Source organism: Triticum urartu, chromosome 6A, assembly GCF_056163025.1.
Source record: "Triticum urartu cultivar PI428250 chromosome 6A, HENAU_Tu73, whole genome shotgun sequence".
NCBI lineage: Eukaryota > Viridiplantae > Streptophyta > Magnoliopsida > Poales > Poaceae > Triticum > Triticum urartu.
Genome location: NC_141878.1, coordinates 165,407,625 through 165,426,626, shown reverse-complemented (window position 1 = coordinate 165,426,626; position 19,002 = coordinate 165,407,625). Strand labels below are relative to the sequence as shown.

The 19,002-nt window shown below is 42.4% G+C and overlaps 2 protein-coding genes across 5 annotated transcripts; both read right to left on the bottom strand.

Annotated features, from left to right (window-relative positions):
- Positions 1-2,035: 2,035 nt before the first annotated feature.
- Positions 2,036-7,084, bottom strand: LOC125512156 (uncharacterized). Of its 4 annotated transcripts, XM_087527253.1 has the most exons (11): positions 6,981-7,084; positions 6,768-6,905; positions 6,574-6,699; positions 6,405-6,509; positions 6,111-6,232; positions 5,886-6,035; positions 5,649-5,804; positions 5,016-5,568; positions 3,492-3,533; positions 3,097-3,221; positions 2,036-2,525 (listed from the first exon to the last, which is right to left on the bottom strand). In XM_087527253.1, exons 1-10 carry the CDS (start codon positions 7,071-7,073, stop codon positions 3,123-3,125), a joined length of 1,584 nt encoding a protein of 527 aa, XP_087383379.1. In that variant the 5' UTR covers positions 7,074-7,084; the 3' UTR covers positions 2,036-2,525; positions 3,097-3,122. The 4 variants fall into 4 exon arrangements, with proteins under 4 accessions (XP_087383379.1, XP_048533190.1, XP_048533191.1 ...); XM_048677233.2 differs by lacking the exon at positions 3,097-3,221 and having other exon boundaries at positions 4,871-5,568; XM_048677234.2 differs by lacking the exon at positions 3,097-3,221.
- A 1,776-nt stretch (positions 7,085-8,860) lies between these two features.
- Positions 8,861-11,873, bottom strand: LOC125512157 (uncharacterized). Its single transcript, XM_048677236.2, has 14 exons — positions 11,673-11,873; positions 11,246-11,454; positions 10,988-11,171; positions 10,804-10,897; positions 10,615-10,726; positions 10,494-10,536; positions 10,326-10,401; positions 10,170-10,247; positions 10,006-10,095; positions 9,780-9,818; positions 9,612-9,695; positions 9,291-9,379; positions 9,116-9,175; positions 8,861-9,043 (listed from the first exon to the last, which is right to left on the bottom strand). The coding sequence occupies exons 2-14, from the start codon at positions 11,409-11,411 to the stop codon at positions 9,010-9,012; spliced, it is 1,149 nt and encodes a 382-aa protein (XP_048533193.1). The 5' UTR covers positions 11,412-11,454; positions 11,673-11,873; the 3' UTR covers positions 8,861-9,009.
- Positions 11,874-19,002: the final 7,129 nt, after the last annotated feature.

Below are 19,002 nucleotides of genomic sequence, written 5' to 3'. Positions count from 1 at the left end.
AGCATTGCTCTTCTATCTCGTTGGCTCTGGTGTATCACGCAAGGGCAAGGTGGTCTCTGGCTTAACATCATCCGGAACAAATACCTGTGTGGGCAACCGCTTGCCTTTTGGCAGTTTGTCATCCAGCTGCTCCCGGTTCTTCGCATGGGGACCTCCATCTCGATCGGCTCCGGGGCTGCGACTCTGTTCTGGTTTGATCAGTGGGCCGGAGAGATCCCCTTCGTCGCTCGCTTCCCCGACCTCTTCTCCATCGCCGTTGACCCTCGGATTTCCGTCGAGAGTGCCCTTATTGACTTAGGGTGCATCGCTTTCCGGAGGCCATTCGAGCCTCCGGATTCTGTAGCCTGGCACGACTTGCTTGATTGCATTGCCCTCCACGAGCCTGATGTAGACGCCGTATCTAACCGTGTTCGATAGCGCCTGGAGCCGTCGGGCCGCTTCTCCACCAAGTCCCTTTACCAGGCGTTGCCCCCTCCATCGCGCCCCTTCCTCTTATGGCGGTGTGGTCCATTCGCCTACCTCTGAAGATTAGGATCTTCAAGTGGCAATGAATCCGCGGCCAGACCCCGTCCGACATGGAGGTCCGTAAGCGCAATGGTCCGGGTAACGGACTTTGCCCGCTCTGTGGCATTCCCGAAGACTCAAATCACATTTTTTTTCTCCTGTGTGTCCACCCGATTTATTTGGAGCAGCTTTAGAGAGGTGGTTGGCGGCCATTGGTGCCACACCAATTTCCCCGACCTGTTCGCTGAACTTCAGGCCTCCCCCTGCGCACTCGCCACATTAGGTGGTTGGAGATTGGGGTCCTCGCCTAGACTCTAGACGATCCGCAATAGACTTGTGATTCAGCGCATTCCGCTCCGACGTGCTACTGACGCTCTCTTCAAACTGTCTGGTTACTTGCAGCTTTGGCGGCCGCTTAGCCGCCCCCGGGATTGTGATGCCATCTTTGCCTTCATCGCCGACCTCCGCTCAATGGCATTCCGCTTATCGCCGCCGCTACCTTCACCGCCCCCCGAGCCGGATTAGGAGCTATGATGAGCTCCCCCTCTTTGTGTTCTTTTTTGGGGGGGCTTGTTGAGTTGTGCCCTCAGCAGAACCCCAGTACTTGTTGTCATACTTTAATGTTTGTGTGTGTATGTGTGTGTGTGTTGTGTGAACATTTGTATCCTGTGTGCTCTCGCTGTTGGGTTTATCTTGTGTGGCTCTGGCTGTTGGGTTTATCTATAAAACGGGGCGAAAGCCTTTTTCGGTAAGGGGAGGTTGGCCTCGCTGGTATTTGGGGCGAGGTCGGGCACGCAGCCGGCGACACCTCCTTCCGCTCACTCATGGCCTCCCGGAGCGAAGGACGCGCCGACGACCGCATCGACCTCGTCCCCTTGTGGCTTCCACGGGACGAGAGCTCGTAGCGCCGCCCACCTTCTCGCTCTTGCCACCGCCTTGCAGACGCTGCCGTGTGGATAAGCAGCACCGCACCTTGTTACGAGGGAGTATGGCCAGCGCCAGAGGAGCGATGGGGCGGCAGTGGCGTCGGCAGCAACCCTAGCTGGGAATGTGAAGCCAAACGAGAGAGGGGCTCGCGTGTGAGAAATGAAAAGGAGGCCCAACCCATGCGTTTTCTCCTCCACCGAGCAACTGCTCCAAGTGCCATGCGGATGCAGCAAGGGGGTGCCTTACCGTGACTGTTACTGTGTTTGATGATCTTCATCATAGGATGAAGCCATAACCCACTTGCTTTGCAACCTGACAGATTTGGCAGAAACTTGGATGAATTATTCTGGTGAAACTCTGACTTAAGTGTGTGTGCGTTAAGTTGGAAATGATGAAGATATGGGTAGGAGAAGCTTACTAACCTTTTGATGAGTCAAATATTTCGACTGCATCAGATGACAGCATAACGACATTTGATACGTCAAATATGTTTCCTACCTATTTTTTTTTTACGCGTATAGATTTTACACATGTCGCTTTGGTAGTATCTTAATGCAAATAACAGACATGTGCCACACAGAAAAGAGAGGCGATGAAAGCATAATTTAGGTGCCAAAATGTTGTCTTAATAAAAGAAGATTCTAGAGCCCATTTTCCATGTTGACTGAAACAATTATACTCTGCTTACCAGTGATACAACTAGCGAGCCAAGCATCAGCAATTCGGTCACAAGCACTAATCTAGTGTCGAGTTAGATCTGGGTTAGCCAGGGATTCATCGTCAGTCTAGCAGACACATCTATCTTTTCTTCAGAAAATATAGGAAGTTTCCTCAATGTTGTTCAGAAGACTCCCCTCCAACAGTAACACTGCAGCAAGACACAATCGTCACCGTCCTCTCGGTTGCAAAACCGAATAAGCATATCTAAAATATCACTGAGGCAACTACTTGGTTCTCAAAGTCCAAGTAGCCGGCGTATCTTATCAGCAACAGATAATTTAGTATCCAAGAAGCACAAGAGCACCCGGCCAATGTCCTCAGCAGAAACCCGTGGTAGCACCCAGCCAACAATCAACAGTTACAATCTTGACATGCTGTCAAACAAAAAGACAGAGTTAGAGGCTGAACAAAAACACAAGGACCTATTTTCAACAAAATGTATGGCAAACAAGATTTTTAGTGGTTGAAGTCAGAATGCAAATTCCTGCTTCGAAAGTTTACTTCTTCAAAATACACATAATGGAGGTGGAGATCCTTGAGAGCAATGTTAGGATTCTTTAGAGATAGTATCAAAGGCTGGGGCCACCGGGTTCTTCAACCTGGGATTTTCCAGAGCCTTGAGCATGAAATGACCATGTGGGCCATAGACAAAATGTTATGTGGGCTAGTAACCACATGGAAGGACCAGTAGTTCATAGCTGGCCCAATTAGCGAATTGTATCCCATACTTTCTAGTGATGTACGATCCCCATATTTAATTGATTGTCGTTCTGTCAGACCATAATGAAAACGCAATTTCTGTTTTTCTTGTAGATGAAATTAAAATTGCTCCTTTTCCCAGAATTGATTTTTTTAAAGATAATTTCCGGATTTAAGTGTTTTTCTAGTGAGTCCTTGTAAAGCTCCCAGACGGCGTATTTTTGTTCTCCTTACTTAGGAACTTACATTTAACTTGCAGAGTTCTCCCTTAGCTAGGGTCTTGAGCGAAGTAGAGATAGGACATCCGGTTTGTTATTTACATAGGATATCCCTGAGCTCAGGAACAACCTTAACCACAACAAAAAGTACATCTGAAAGAACAAAATATTAAGATGTGTGTCCTTCCAAACTTTTGCGCAAAAGATGCATTTTGTTTCATGTGCAAATGATGTGTGTCCTTGCAAACTTTTGCACAAAAGATACATTTCGTGTCGTGTGCAAATAAATGAGACAAGGATGACAGGTTAAAATGCAACTATATTTGACAGTCATTTTGTTTGCTCCTAAGAAAATAACAAACAGGCACGCAAATTACTCTATGATCATACAGGATAAATGGAGACATTTAAATCTATGCTCACATGGATCCAATAGGACATCAATGCAGGGACCCAATCAACTATCTGCATAAATAACACGAGTATGTATTAGCTCAATTGATAACCCAGAACCTTGTCAGGATACATGTCAATGAATCTTTTAATTCAAGCCAACAGAAACATCACAAACAAGGAAACAAGCTCAAAGCTAGTGAAGTTGGAAGTGAATTTTCAGTTTCCCATGCCATAATTCACAAGGCAGATGTGTAACATTGATCACAGCATGTTATTATAGAAAAATGTAGCAGTTAATAAAACATGCAGCATATAATCTCAAATGTTAGCTAGTCCCCTCAACTGCCAGAAGTTAGTACATAAGTATAGTTGTGTTGTATAACAGCAGATACAGCAATTAGAATATGATCAACTAGTGCCGAGGTACGTATTTAGAAAAATGTACATCAGTATAGTTGTGCTGTATAACAGCAGATACAGCACACGATATGCTTAACATTGAACACCGTTATGTCATATTATATGTTTAATGTAATGGTAATTAAACAATCACAGCTGGCATGATCCACAATCTCTACTAATAAAAGCACACACAAATTGAGTACCAACGAGAAACTGGGATCAAAAGGTGCCTTAATGCTCCGAAGTTCATACTCTGGAGTTCAGATACTAAAGGATCAGGATCAAATGGAAGGCATCAAGTGGAACTGCAGAACTAAAGATTAACTATAGATTCCAAAAGTCCAGAACCTTATCTATGCTTTCCCCAGACAATACCCTTGATTACCAATATACTTCGAAAGTACAATTGTGTCTAGGGAGCGTGCCTACCTTCCCTAAGAACTGGCTAATATTAAGAAAGTCTTACTAATTTTTCTATAGCACAATACAACCTACTAATCAATGCCCCAGCATATTTCAATTCTCTTTCCCTTACATCCTCTTCCAGGCAGATTTCAGAATATGATCCCAATCAGCAGTCTTTAGGGCATGATTTACGGGAGCAGCACCATGCCGCTGCCCCATGTCATCCACCTAGGAGAAAAGGCTGAGGCTACTAGTTTGATTTCTCTGTCCCTAATGGAGAGATATGAGGCTACCATTAGATGGACCATACTCATATTCTCTCTCTTCTCGCATTTCCTCACTCGGCTTAACTTTTTTTCAACTTTTTCGGTGAGGAACCTGCCTCTTCTGCAGGCTTGACCTGGCACATGCATGCTATACTTTTTTGGCCAACGTGGCATTCGAACCTAGCTGGCATCTGGGGCACTAGGTTTGAGGCTACGCATAGTACATGCTCTTGGTTGTATCTAAGGTCCAACAAGCCAGATCAGCAACATGTATAATGGCATGTCGGACAAAAATGATAAACAATAAGAGTGTATCGTCATATATGTCATCACCATGATTATGCTCGCCTTCAATCAATCCAAACCCTGGAGAAAGTTTTTTAATAGCAATCTCTGGCAGATCACGCAAAATGGCTAGAAGAGTTGGATCAACTTTCACATAGTCATAAATCTTCTTTAATAAAGAATTTGCCTTCACCTTCTTCCGCCAATCACAGATGATATCAAACACCGATTTCAAAGATTTCTTGCCTTGTGAACGTAAGAACTTCCACGCTCTATAAAGATCCAACAATAATGCAGTCCTAATCACAGGAGGCCTGCCACCAGGATGAGTCACATACTCCACACGAAGTCTTTCTGCATCGGTAGATGGAAACTTTTCTAAAGGGTGTTTCATAGGAAGTGCCAACACTGGGATAAAAGAAGCTTCGCCATAAAGAGTAAGAAACTCCTTTTCAAACTGGGTGTAGTCATTCATTTTATTTTGCTGTGAGCAGCTACCACATTTGGACTTGCAAATTTCAAACTTTTCATCGTCTGAGACCATAAAGTTCTCCTGGGTGAACTTCCCATCCCAGCTATAACCTTGCACATGGACTGAAGTTAAGTGATCTAAATAACCAAATATTGCTCTGGTACCCACATCCGTTTGATTCTCAATGGCAATTGAGTTCGGACCACCAAAAATTGTCTGTCTTGTCACTATTTCATTACCAGGTGATGCTATAAACTCTAAAAATGTTATCATCCTACAAACATAACAGTAAAAGATAGTAAGGTAATAGTTTGGGTAAAAAACACAGAACTACCAGGCAGTAAACAAATATACCTTCGTGGCATATCGACTATAGATACCCTTGCAGAAGCACCACGTAATAATGGATGCACAGGAGGAACTGACTCACTCATTCTGAGTTTTGAATCCAATTCTTGTATGATACCAAAAGCATATTCTGATGCTGCTTCGATAATTGCAGATTGGACACTGCAGGTAAAAAGGTTTTGAAAACAATTACTTACTATCAACACTATGACTATATGTTTATTATTATTAGAAAATCTGTACCTGTCAAAGCTACGAGTTAAATCCCGAGCAAGTCCAGAACGATAAATTTTGATATGCTCCAGGCTTATTTTCATGTCAGTACTACCAGTCCCATACATACCATACACCACTCCCTTGTAGTGAGCAGAGTGGTCACCAGATTCAATAAAGCTACAAATAAATCCAGAATCATCAGAAGGTACACATGATACCACAAAAACAGACTATTCGAATTTGGAATCTTACTCTTCAAGGAAGGCCTTAAATTGCTCTTTGAAAGTTTTTATAAAAGAAGCCCGAGCTGCATAAAGGCCAGAAGACGAGCACTCCTTTTCATTCAAGCTAGGCACCGTATTTAAGTCAAGTACCTGAAAAAAGAAATGATATTCAATACTCACTTAGAAGTAGATGCCATTATTGTATGTGTGAGGTAAACATTAGCACCATAGATCATAATCTCAAAGTAGTAAGATTTAACAATATGGTGTGTGGGTGGGGGTGGGGGGGGGGGGGGGGGGGGAGCTGGAGGTGGGGAGATACCGATTCTGGTGGCTGCTTCAATGCAGAAATAAGTTCCCTGGTATTCTGCTTGAAGAGGGTAGTGTCATTTTTTGCGTCGAAGACTTTATCTACTAACTTCCTTACCTGCAGAAACATGAACCTCAGGTCCTTGGGTCCTAATATTTGAATTAAGCGTGGACTATCATACCTCTTTCGAAGCCATCTCCTTGCATGCTGATACAAAAAACTTTGTAGTGTGCTCCATAACAAACACCGGGTTATAATGGACGGGAGTTGTTTCGGAATCCCAGAGAGGCTGAGATAACTTATCCACCTGGTGGGCAGAAAAAATAAATCAATGCGCACAAACATCGCATAAGAGAATACAAAAGTTCCACGTACCAATGTAAACAAATTTTGTAACAGTTCCAACGCAAGATGTTCCAAATTAGAACCATGACATGAGATCATGAGTACTTCCAATACATCTTTCTCGATTGTGAAGAAATGTACTTTGTAAAAACATTCAAACTTGGGAGCCTGTGAGAATACAAAACACAGCATGAGCTTTAGTGTAACTTCGTCGTACTGAAAATTGATTTTCAGATAATATACCTGAAAAGCGCTCAGTATTTTCTCTAATAGAAGTAAGCCAGTCTCCACAATGTTCATGTCATTATGCTTTACTGTCGAACTAATGGAGTCCATAAGGAAGTTTCTTTCCTGAAACAAAGCCATGATCAGGCAAAAGAAAATAAAGAAAATATGCAGGTTGTGTTATTGCAATTTTGCAGGCATTTGTAAAATGATTACCATGCTAGCACATACCTTATCAGGAAGTCACGTTAAAAACTGGCAACCATGCTTAGAAGCGGCATAAAATAAGATGATTAAACGATGACAACACTTCGGATCTTTGGATGTCATCTGGTACCAAAAACACAGAACTCATTTTCATACATACGAGAATAGCTATAGAGGTACACAAAATAAATCTGAGTAAACCATCTTTACCTCCTGAATCTGACAATCTAAAATAGACATAAATATTTTATCTGTCTTTGTGCACCTACACATGACACAATAAAAATAATAATCTTCAGCAAATAAAATGCATATGTATCTGTGTTCAAAATGGCTAAACAGTAAATTGGTAAGGACGAGAAGTAACCTACACACTTACTTGTTTACGATCGTCCTCAATAACGACTGAAATTCAACCGTGTTGTTAGGTGCATTAACAACACAATCTTTCAGTATATCATCCATGAGAGGGACAACATACAATTCCTCAAAGGTGTCAAGATTTTCAGCCTTGTCCAGAGATGCCTCCACAAATTTGAAAATTCCTCTACCAAAAGAGTGTTTGGTCAAATATAATTATTCAGAAAGATCTAGAATGAAGTGTAGGGAAGACAATGTATACCCAATTAACTCTAGAGAATGCACTTTTTCAGCAGTGGCAGCCCTGCAAATGATAATAGCAATATAGGCAGTAATTACATCAGGATAATGTTCTCCAGAACTGTTGAAAAAATTTCACACATTCAATCCACACAAAAAATTTGGCGAATTATAAGAAAATTACCTATATGCCTTTAAGATGTAACAGAAAACAAATGGAGCATACTCATTAAGAAGTGATCCAGCCAATTTACCATTTCTGATGTTATTCTATAAACACCAAAAAAACACCAAATTAGAATCAAAGCCAAAAGACAATCTTAAACGAAAACGAAGAGCTAAACAACAATACCTTTGGCAGGTATTTAAATTGGAAGATGGCCAATAAAACTAGTTCAAATGTGTTACTGCTACTTAACATAGACTAACTTAGCAAAGCCGTGTAAGGTGGAATGAAATAAAATTTCAAATTACAGGCATTTAACAACTGCATAACAGTTCAGTATTACAAGAATGAAATGAAATGTACCTCAAAAATTGCAAGTAGTTCCAATACCGACTCAAGATTAGTATCTGTCCGCTCAAATGCACAACTAATGAACGCCAAAACAGCCTTTCATTGTTGGAAAAAGAAGAGCGATCAGCAAGTAAAATACATAATAAAGGTCAGGTGTTACAATGTACAAGACATATACAAGATAAAATTAATGTGCATATACCTCACGTGGAAGCTCGTTTAGATCTTCAAAATTATGGCTCAATGTTTTTACCAATAACGAGAAGCAATAATCATGATACTCCAGATTATTTGTTATCGTCTATAACAGCGGAACAACAAATAAGATAACATTCTCAAGTACATAATCATAACATCTACGTATTAAAACAAATACGATTAAATAGCTCTATACCTTATGAGGATAGCCGAAAGCAACCTTGAATGTTCGAGGTATATTTCTGCATCTACAACAGACAGCAAAAGAATAATAGAGTTCAATGGAGTTCTTCAACAAAAACGACACATGCAGATCTAATTATAGAGAATTGTTAACCCATAAATCACCAGGATAAATAGTAACCTACGAACTTACTTTTTGATGACCGTCGCTGATAAGTATCTAAATTCACATGGCATTATATCTGGTGCATTCGCAAAGTAATCTTCAAGTACAATGTCCACCAAAGGGGCAATATAGTTTTCCTCGTGTTCCTCAGGCGATTCGGCGTTGTTCAGATATGTCTACAGCAACTCCAAAATAGCTCCTTTCAAGGACCTGTTAATTCATTATTGAAATAACTATTTAGCAAAGAGTTAAAAATTAGGTGCAGCTAAAGATAAACTATACCTCAAATCCTTCAAAGGGTCTTCTGCAATGGTGACAGATGCTGATGCTTCCACAATAATTCTGAGGTGCATAGAATGCAGGACATCAGGAAAATCTAATTTACAATAGTCTCAAAACTTTTCATAGTTCTCAACACAGGTATGGAACTAGGGAGTATAAATTTAAGCAAAAATACCTATAAATCTTCAAATATTCTGAGAAGACTACTGGAAATTGCTGACCAAGAAGTTTCCCAGCAAAATTTTTAGCCAGACGAGAGTTTTTCTGTGAACATAAATTAATATAGCAAATTATAACCAAGGAGCAATGAAAGTGCGGTAAAGAAAGGAAACTGAAAGCCTAATAGTAATACAAATTGTTGTGTATTACAAAATCGCACATAGAATGTAGTACTGTGAAGCATTTCATAATTGATAGTTTTACCAATGGCAGGCATCATCTATGTAAACTGATCAAGCCATCGTTTGGATAGGACATGTTAGGAACCACAACTTACCTTTACATTATTCCTAGTAGCTTGGACTGTATCTGCTTTCAGAGGGTCAAAGTTTTTATGTCTTTCAGTTATTCCAATGAATCCCTGTAATATGGGGAAAATACAAATGTCACAGAATCTTGGTAAAAGATGGTATGATAGGATGCCATTGTGCTTACAGAAACTTACTTCATTTTCAGCCCGCGCACGCTTGGTTTTATCAACCACCTGATGAATGAATAAACCATAAGATACAAGACCAGTCCAAAAATGCAATCTAAGTGCAACAATCCGACGATGTCAATAAGGCAAGACCCAGATTCTAGTGATGATAGTATAACAGACTGCATGGAAAAAATGAAATTGTCTAATAGCAGGTTATGGTGATAAAAGCAAATGGTCCACCAGAACATACCATGGGAAGTTCCACGAAACCTGGCAGATCAAATGATTCAAAGCGGCCATTGAAGAAGCCCGATGCCAATCCATTCTCCATATCAGTTAACTAATAAGAGAGAAAAAATGACAATAAGAAAACATTTCAATCAAACACAAAACATACAGCAGTGTATGACTTACCGCAGTCAACTTTTGCCATACCACATCGTTGGCAAAGTGACTAGCACCTGGATGTAGCACGTACAGCTCTTCATCATGCTAGATATGAAATACAAAAACGTTATATGAGCAGGCACTAGAAGACTACTAGATAAACAGAGACGAGTTGGTAGTTACTTTGGTGATGGTACTAAATAAACCTTTCCGGTAGAAGACACCAAAGTCCCGAATGCTTTCGCGTATTGATGAAATACTGAAAATAACAAGCAAACAGAAAAATCAGTTTGGACATACTGAATATGGATCCCCACAAATGTCACACATAAGATTACTCGCTACAGTTACCTATAGGGGTTACCCAAGTCCACTAAATTCTTGAACAATCTCCCTGTAGACATCAAGCAAAACGTTATGACACAGCATGCATGGATCAAAAAAACTAATGAGTAACTACTAGCATACTAACAGCCTGTGGAAAGTTCTGTATTTCTCTCTGCGCTTCTTTTTTCCTTTTTTCCCAATGAGTCGATAAGATAGTCATACTTCCTTACACCAATGTGATCCTTCAGCTGTTTATCCTAGGACAAGCAAACATAACAACTTATCATTCTGAGTATGGAAAGAGACAAAAGAATGCACATCACATGCAGAATACCTCGGGGTCAAATGTTAACCCGTGCAAAAACCTGACACGAAAAGCTTTAATGCCTCTATTCTCGAAAGCATCCATGTCTTTAAATATAGTAGCACTGCATAACATCCATTCAAATAAGATTGAAACAATCAACAGAAAAGATACATAACCAATAACAGAGGTAATACTATAAACATAAACTAACCCAGAGAACAAAGGTATGAGCTCATATTCACTTGACAAGTCGATCAATGTTTTCTTAATGAGCGGCTTTGGAAAGATAAAACCATCTAATGCAATCTCCATAAGCTTTTCATACAGAGCATCCTCCTGGATTTCCGTTTCCCTAGACTCAAATTGCAATTTATGTTGGAGGAGAAGGACATTGCCTGTCCAAAGAAAGTATGTTAGCTTAAGATTCCAAATAGATGAACCAAAAATTGAAACCCATGTATTTGCTTACAAAAATAGATTAGAGGGGCAGGCCCTTGAATATCCCCAGACATGATGAACGTGCCGCGATCACTGATCTCCTTGACATGACATGTTTTTGAAATGCTGCTCGGATCAGGCGGATCAGGCGGATCCGACGTGGATGGAAGAACTGAAGATGAAGAGGACGCATCCATGGCACATTCGGAGGGGAAAGAGACAGTGGAAGCTTCAGTTCACCTGCAATAGACAGATGCACGTATAAGTAACATATATCTGTTCCATGTCTAAGCAGGACGTATGAATCTTCCATGTTACTATACCATATGTCCTATTTTCATCTGAGACACTAGTTCTTGTTCCTAAACTACACTGCAGGACTCACACCAACGGCGGCACAGCATAGTCAGCGCCACGGAGAGACCCATGCAAAGGCACGGAACAGAGAAGGGGCTCACCTCGGCTCGATGCCAGTCTGGCGTTACTCCCGTCGGTGGCGAGGGCGTGCTCCGCCTGGCGCTCCTCTGGGCGAAGCAGCTGCGCAAGCGGCGAACTTGACGTGGGAATGGCGGCGCGAGCAGCAGGTTGCAGGAGTGTCGGGGGCGGCGAGATGGAGCCAATGGATAGGACGCCAACGGATGCAGAAGAAAGAGAGAATATCCAAACTACCATCAGTGAAAACCAAACATGCCAAAATAACACTAGTAACACGAACGTGCTAAAATAGCACTTATTTCAGTTTCTACCATGTCAAAATACCACCAGTGGCTAGCTGAGACTAACACACTCAAAGAAAGACATATATGCTCTTACCTCTTCACATGCCATACTCCTCATTCAGCAGCAAATCAGGACCAAAACAACAGCACATTCAGCGCCAAAACGGCAGCACGTTCGGTACCAAAACAGCAGCATTATATAGCACCAACAGCAGCATTTTGATCATATAGAACAGCAATGTACGAGATAACACAATGGTGCAAAACTATATAATATTTAATCGGTCAAGCAAATGCACTGAACTGCTTTATGTATAGCCAGAGACCAGAGAACAGAGGACGAGCTGGACCCCCAGCAAGATCCTTGTCGGGACGGCTTGCGAGACCCCGGCAAGATTCTTGCCGGGACGACTTACAGAACACTAACAATAGCACCACCCTTGAGGTTGAGAGCTCTGACACCATCGGTTGCTTGTTGACTCTGATTTCTCTCTTCCTTGATTCCAATCCATTGAGCACATGGATGTGCCAGGAGGCCGAAAATTAAGATCGCCATAGACTGGGACGGCAGGACCGTGTCAGGATAGGAGATTATCGACAACAGCTAGAAGCACAACAGTACTGGTTGGCATGTCCGGGCGCACTTCCACGGTCGATCGTCAATCCTACGGCAGCTGGGTGGCGTAACGCTTCGCGCTCAAGTCAGCCTCCATCCACCGTAGATCTTTAGATGAACGGCCCTGGGAAGTGTAACCTTACTTTTAAATGTTACTGCAGCTCTGTGTAGCTGAAACTGTCACTTTCTCGCTTTTCACCTGCTCGGGTCCTTTTTAAACCCTCCTCCGGTTTGTGGAGAGGGCATTCTGGATGATTCTGGGCTTGGCCCCTTGAGCCGCCGTGTTCCGGCTGGCGAACCCTAGCTTTGTGGCTTCGACCCACCTGAAATCAATTCGCAATTCTCCACCAAATTGAGTGATTTTTCCTCTGTTTTCCTGCAATTCGCTACAGTCCATAGCTAGATCATGTCAATTGGTTATCAGAGCAAGGTTTTTCAGATCCTTGGAGGTGGCGAATCGGACCAGATCGGATCTGGGTTCCGACGAGGCGGCGGTGTGACGCAGGGAGGATAAGGCGGCGGTAGATCCTTCGGTAACAGGGAAGGTCGCGGCGGAGGTTTCTGTAGAACACTTCTGCAGAGTAAAATCCCACCCAATCCACCATCCTAGCTACTTCTTCGTCAACGGCGGCAAGCAAGTGAGGCGGCAACAAATGAGTAAGTGAGGTCGGTTGCCGGAGATCCGGTAGTAAAATTCCCCCTCACCCACCCTAGTGTCGGGCGCCTACTTGTACTGATGGCAACTCCAGAAGAATCCCTGGACACCGGCGTTCTGGAGCTCAAATCTCTACAACTGGATATTAAGGCCCGCCAAAACAGAGAGGAAGTCAAGAAAGAATTTTATGACTTCACAGATACAGTCAACAGGAATTTTGCTAGCATCGACAGAAACTTCAAGAAGATCCAAGCCAGTCTGAAGAAATTGGTACAAGAAGAAAAGATGGAAGAGGAGGAGGAGGATGGAGACCCTCTCTCAACACAAGCTAGCAACAAGGCACCACCAAATACTCCCCTGGGGAGGCCTAAACAATTGCAATCACTAAACATAGCAGCAAACAATGCAGGCTCTGCTGTTCTAGTGGACAAAGCTACAGGAAAAGAGCTAAACTTGGATGGTACACCAAAAGCACCATATATGCATCCCAATCACACTGCTAGTAGACCTGACACCAGTACACCACAAAGTAGAGTGGGACAGCTAGTACAACCTCTACTGGCAATTGTAGAAATACCTGAAGAATTCCAAGACAAGAAGAAACCAGAACTAGAAACACTCACACAGATGTGAGAAGGAACATCTTAAGTGTGAAAGCAGCTAAACTCAATATAGCTGAATTTGAGGGGACTGATGCTGACTCATGGATACAGAACATTGAACAATTCTTTGAAGCTTTCAGAACTCCTATTGAGCAAAGAACTGAAATTGCAGTGTCATATTTGAAAGGAGAAGCAATACAGTGGTGGAGAGGGATATGTTTTCTAGTAACAAACATGCCCTGGCACAGGTTTTGCTCCCACCTGACAGAAAGGTTTGCAGTCACTTCTGTTTGTGAAAATGTCAAAGCTTTTCACAGCCTTACTCAAACCAGCACTGTGGCACAGTAATTGTTACTTTTGAGCAGAACATGAACCTCATGAGAAGAGACAACCATGCAGTTCCAGACAGCTACTACATGCATAGTTTCATCTCAGGTTTAAATCCCTACATACAGAGTCACCTGGAGTGTCACCAGCCTGACAACATGCATAGAGCAATGTGGCTTGCCAGAAGGATAGAGAAGTCACCCCCCACACCTAACAACTACAAAAACTACACAACAAACTACATGAAACCTGTTACTGCTGAAAGTAACAGAACATCTAGTACTCCTGTAGTTCCTGTAGCTACTGTCATCCAGCAAGCAAGAGAAAAAGGGATCTGCTACAATGTAGAGAACCCTGTTTCCTGGTCGTAAACAAGTGTGCAAAATGTCTCAAAAGGCCCAAATTCAAGCTCTACAAGAACAAAATGCAGTGAACCCTGATGTTATATACATTGTAGATGTTGAAGAGGAACAAACTGACACTGAGAAGGATAACTCAGATTCATAGCAACTGAAAATATCCATGCATGCTGCAAATGGCACTCCAGAGGAACAACTGAAACATACTTTCACATTGCAAGTACAAATTGGGTCAACCATGGCTTTAGCACTTGTTGACAGTTGAAGCACTACCACTTTCCTCTCTCCTTTGATAGCTTTAAGAGCTGGTTGTGAACTGACACCAGCTAAGCAAGTTAAAGTCACTGCAGCAAATGGAGGCACACTACTCAGTGATTTTTCCTGCACTCAGCAAAATTACAACATCCAGGGAAAATCTTTCTATTCTGGCTTCAAAGTCCTTAAACTCACTGGCTATGATATGATATTAGGGGCAGACTGGATGTATAAACACAGCCCAGTCACATTTGATCTTCCAAACATGACACTATCAATCAAAGATGACAAGGGACTACTCACCATTTAGATGAAAGTCTGCCCACTAGCCCTCCCCCCCCTCACTCCAAGAGATGGAGCATCTTCTGGATGACATGTTATCTGGAGCTTTACTGTGGATGCAACCTGTCACAATGGACAGTGGACAAGTAGAGGAACACACATCTGAAATATCCAAACTACTGACAGACTTTAAGGATATTTTCCAAGAACCCGCAGGCCTACCTCCAAAGAGATCTTGTGATCATGCAATCAATCTAGAACCTGGAGCACCTATCATCAATCAAAGATGCTACAGGATGCCCCCTCAACAGAAGAATGCAATGGAGCAAATCATAAGAGATCTCATTCAGAAAGGAATAATTAGATTAAGCAGCAGCCCCTATTCTTCTCCAGCAATACTGGTCAAGAAAAAAGATCTCACTTGGAGACTGTGTGTGGACTACAGGAAACTGGATGCTTACACTATAAAAAACAAATATCCTATTCCTATGATTGAAGATCTCTTAGATGAAATACATGGAGAAACAATCTTCACTAAGATTGATCTAAGGAGTGGATATCATCAAATCAGAATGAACGTAGAAGATATAGAGAAAACGGCGTTCAACACACACTTGGGCCTCTATGAATTTCTGGTTATACCTTTTGGAGTGACCAATGGTCCATCCTCCTTCCACCAACTGATGCATTCAGTTTTGGGGCCATTACTAAGGATTTGTGTTCTGGTTTTCTTCGATGACATACTGGTATTCAGCAAATCCTACAAGGAACGTTTGAAACACCTAAAAATGATTTTCAAAGCTCTCAGAGAACATCAACTGCATGCTAAAATGTCCAGATGCATGTTTGCACAAAAGAAAGTGGAATATCTGGGTTTTGTCATTTCTGCTGAAGGAGTTTCCACAGATCCTGCTAAAGTGGAGGAAATCACCCAATGGCCCACCCCTGAAAATGTGACTCAACTCAGGAGTTTTCCGGGCCTAGAAGGATACTACAAGAGGTTCATTAAAAACTTTGGAATTATTTGCAGACCTCTGTTTGATGCATTGAAGAAAGATGCTTTCACTTGGTCTGAAAAGCAAACACATGCTTTTCAAACTCTCAAAACATGTATGACACAAGCTCCAGTTCTAGCACTTCTTGACTACTCCTCCCCTTTTGCCTTGGAAGCATATGCCTCTGGATATGGCATTGGAGCAGTTTTAATGCAAAAAGGGCAACCACTAGCTTTCCTCATCAAATCTTTGGGCCTAAAAGCAGCAGGCTGGTCCACTTATGACAAGGAAGCTCTGGCCATCATTGAAGCACTGAAACAATGGAAACATTATTTTGCTTCATCTTCCATCATCATGAGAACTGACCAGCAGAGCCTTAAACATATACAAGAATAGAAACTGACTGAAGGCATTCAACACAAGCTGCTTATTAAACTTTTGGGTTAGAACACAAGAAAGGAGAAGAAAACAAAGTAGCAGATGCATTGTCCAGAGTCACATATGCTCTACAAACTTTGACCACTACTGGTGCAGTACCAGTTTGGATTAAAGAAGTTGTAAACAGCTACAACAATGACAAAAAGTGCTCTGACCTGCTAGTTGAGCTAGCTGTTGCTCCTAAGGGACCCCCCCTATACTCTCACTAGTTGAGTTTTAAGATACAAAGGCAAGATCCTTATTGGGAACAACACTAAATTGAGATCTTCCCTCTTACAAGCCTTTCACACTTCAGAACTGGGAGGACACTCAGGAGAGAGAGCTACCTATCACAGATTGAAAATACTGTTTACTTGGCCTGGCATGAGACAAGCAGTGAAATCATTTGTGCAGCAGTGCCCTGTGTGTCAGTCAACAAAGCTCATCATTCCCCTTCCCCTGGACTATTACAGCCCCTTCCTGTCCCTGATTTTGCCTGCTCATATTTCCATGGATTTTGTGGAAGGATTGCCTATGTCTGAAAACAGGGACCTCATACTTGTGGTGGTTGACAGGTTCACCAAGTATGCTCACTTCATTGGCCTCAAACACCCAATCACTGTGAGAATAGTAGCACAGGCCTCCACTGACAACATCTTCAAACTGCATGGACTCCCTACTGTCATTGTGACTGACAGAGACAAGATTTTTACCAGTCAGTTGTGGCAGAAATTGTTCACCAAATGGGAGTGAAATTACACCTTAGTACCTCCTATCATCCTCAAACGGACGGCCAAACTGAAAGAGTGAACCAATGCCTTGAAAATTACTTGAGATGCATGGCATTTGCACATCCAAGGAAGTGGCATAAGTGGTTATCTATGGCTGAGTGGTGGTACAACACCAGTTTCCACACTTCCCTCAACATGACACCTTTTCACGCACTTTATGCCAAGCCACCACCTCTCATTGCAGAGCTCATGCTGCCCCCACCTGAAGGAGATGACACCCAAGCTGAACTAGACAGAGATGAGATTGCTCAATGATACGTCTCCATCGTATCTACTTTTCCAAACACTTTTGCCCTTGTTTTGGACTCTAACCTGCATGATTTGAATGGAACTAACCCGGACTAACGTTGTTTTCAGCAGAATTGCCATGGTGTTATTTTTGTGCAGAAATAAAAGTTCTCGGAATGACCTGAAACTTCACGGAGAATATTTTTGGAATATATAAAAAATACTGGTGAAAGAATCAAGACCAGGGGGCCCACACCCTGTCCACGAGGGTGGGGGCGCGCCTACCCCCCGGGCGTGCCCCCTGTCTCGTGGGCCCCCCTGATGCTCCACCGACCTCAACTCCAACTCCATATATTCACGTTTAGGGAGAAAAAAATTAGGGAGAAGGATTCATCATGTTTTATGATACGGAGCCGCCGCCAAGCCCTAATCTCTCTCGGGAGGGCTGATCTGGAGTCGGTTCGGGGCTCCGGAGAGGGGAATTCATCACCGTCGTCATCATCAACCATCCTCCATCACCAAATTCATGATGCTCACCACCGTGCGTGAGTAATTCCATCGTAGGCTTGCTGGACGGTGATGGGTTGGATGAGATTTATCATGTAATCGAGTTAGTTTTGTTAGGGTTTGATCCCTAGTATCCACTATGTTCTGAGATTGATGTTGCTATGACTTTGCTATGCTTAATGCTTGTCGCTAGGGCCTGAGTGCCATGAATTCAGATCTGAACCTATTATGTTTTCATGAATATATGTGAGTTCTTGATCCTATATTGCAAGTCAATATACACCTACTATGTGTTATGATCTGGCAACCCCGAAGTGACAATAATCGGGACCACTCCCGGTGATGACTGTAGTTTGAGGAGTTCGTGTATTCACGAAGTGTTAATGCTTTGGTCCGCTACTCTATTAAAAGGAGGCCTTAATATCCCTTAGTTTCCAATAGGACCCCGCTGCCACGGGAGGGTAGGACAAAAGATGTCATGCAAGTTCTTTTCCATAAGCGCGTATGACTGTATTCGGAATACATGCCTACATTACATTGATGAACTGGAGCTAGTTCTATGTCACCCTATGTTATAACTGTTGCATGAAGAATCACATCCGACATAATTATCCATCACTAATCCAATGCCTACGAGCTTTTCACATATTGATCTCTGCTTAGTTGCTTTTCCATTGCCACTGTTACAATCACTACAAAACCGCTACTGTTACTTTTGCCACCGTTACCGTTACTTCCATACTACTTTGCTACTAAATACTTTGCTGCAGATGTTAAGTTATCCAGGTGTGGTTGAATTGTCAACTCATCTACTAATACTTGAGAATATTCTTTGGCTCCCCTTGTGTCGATCAATAAATTTGGGTTGAATACTCTACCCTCGAAAACTGTTGCGATCCCCTATACTTGTGGGTTATCAAGACTATTTTCTGGCGCCGTTGCCGGGGAGCATAGCTCTAATCTTTGAGTCACTTGGGATTTATATCTGCTGATCACTATGAGGAACTTGAAAGACAAAAAACCAAGATTTATCCC

Excerpts from the sequence above, each read along its gene's own strand:
- LOC125512157 (XM_048677236.2), bottom strand. The coding sequence starts at position 11,411 with ATGGATGCGTCCTCTTCATCTTCAGTTCTTCCATCCACGTCGGATCCG. Across the intron at positions 11,172-11,245 it reads TGCCCCTCTAATCTATTTTT|GCAATGTCCTTCTCCTCCAA; the intron begins GTAAGCAAATAC and ends TTCTTTGGACAG. Across the intron at positions 10,248-10,325 it reads TATTTAGTACCATCACCAAA|CATGATGAAGAGCTGTACGT; the intron begins GTAACTACCAAC and ends TTTCATATCTAG.
- LOC125512156 (XM_048677232.2), bottom strand. The coding sequence starts at position 7,073 with ATGGACTCCATTAGTTCGACAGTAAAGCATAATGACATGAACATTGTG. Across the intron at positions 6,906-6,980 it reads AAATACTGAGCGCTTTTCAG|GCTCCCAAGTTTGAATGTTT; the intron begins GTATATTATCTG and ends GTATTCTCACAG. Across the intron at positions 6,700-6,767 it reads TACAAAATTTGTTTACATTG|GTGGATAAGTTATCTCAGCC; the intron begins GTACGTGGAACT and ends TCTGCCCACCAG.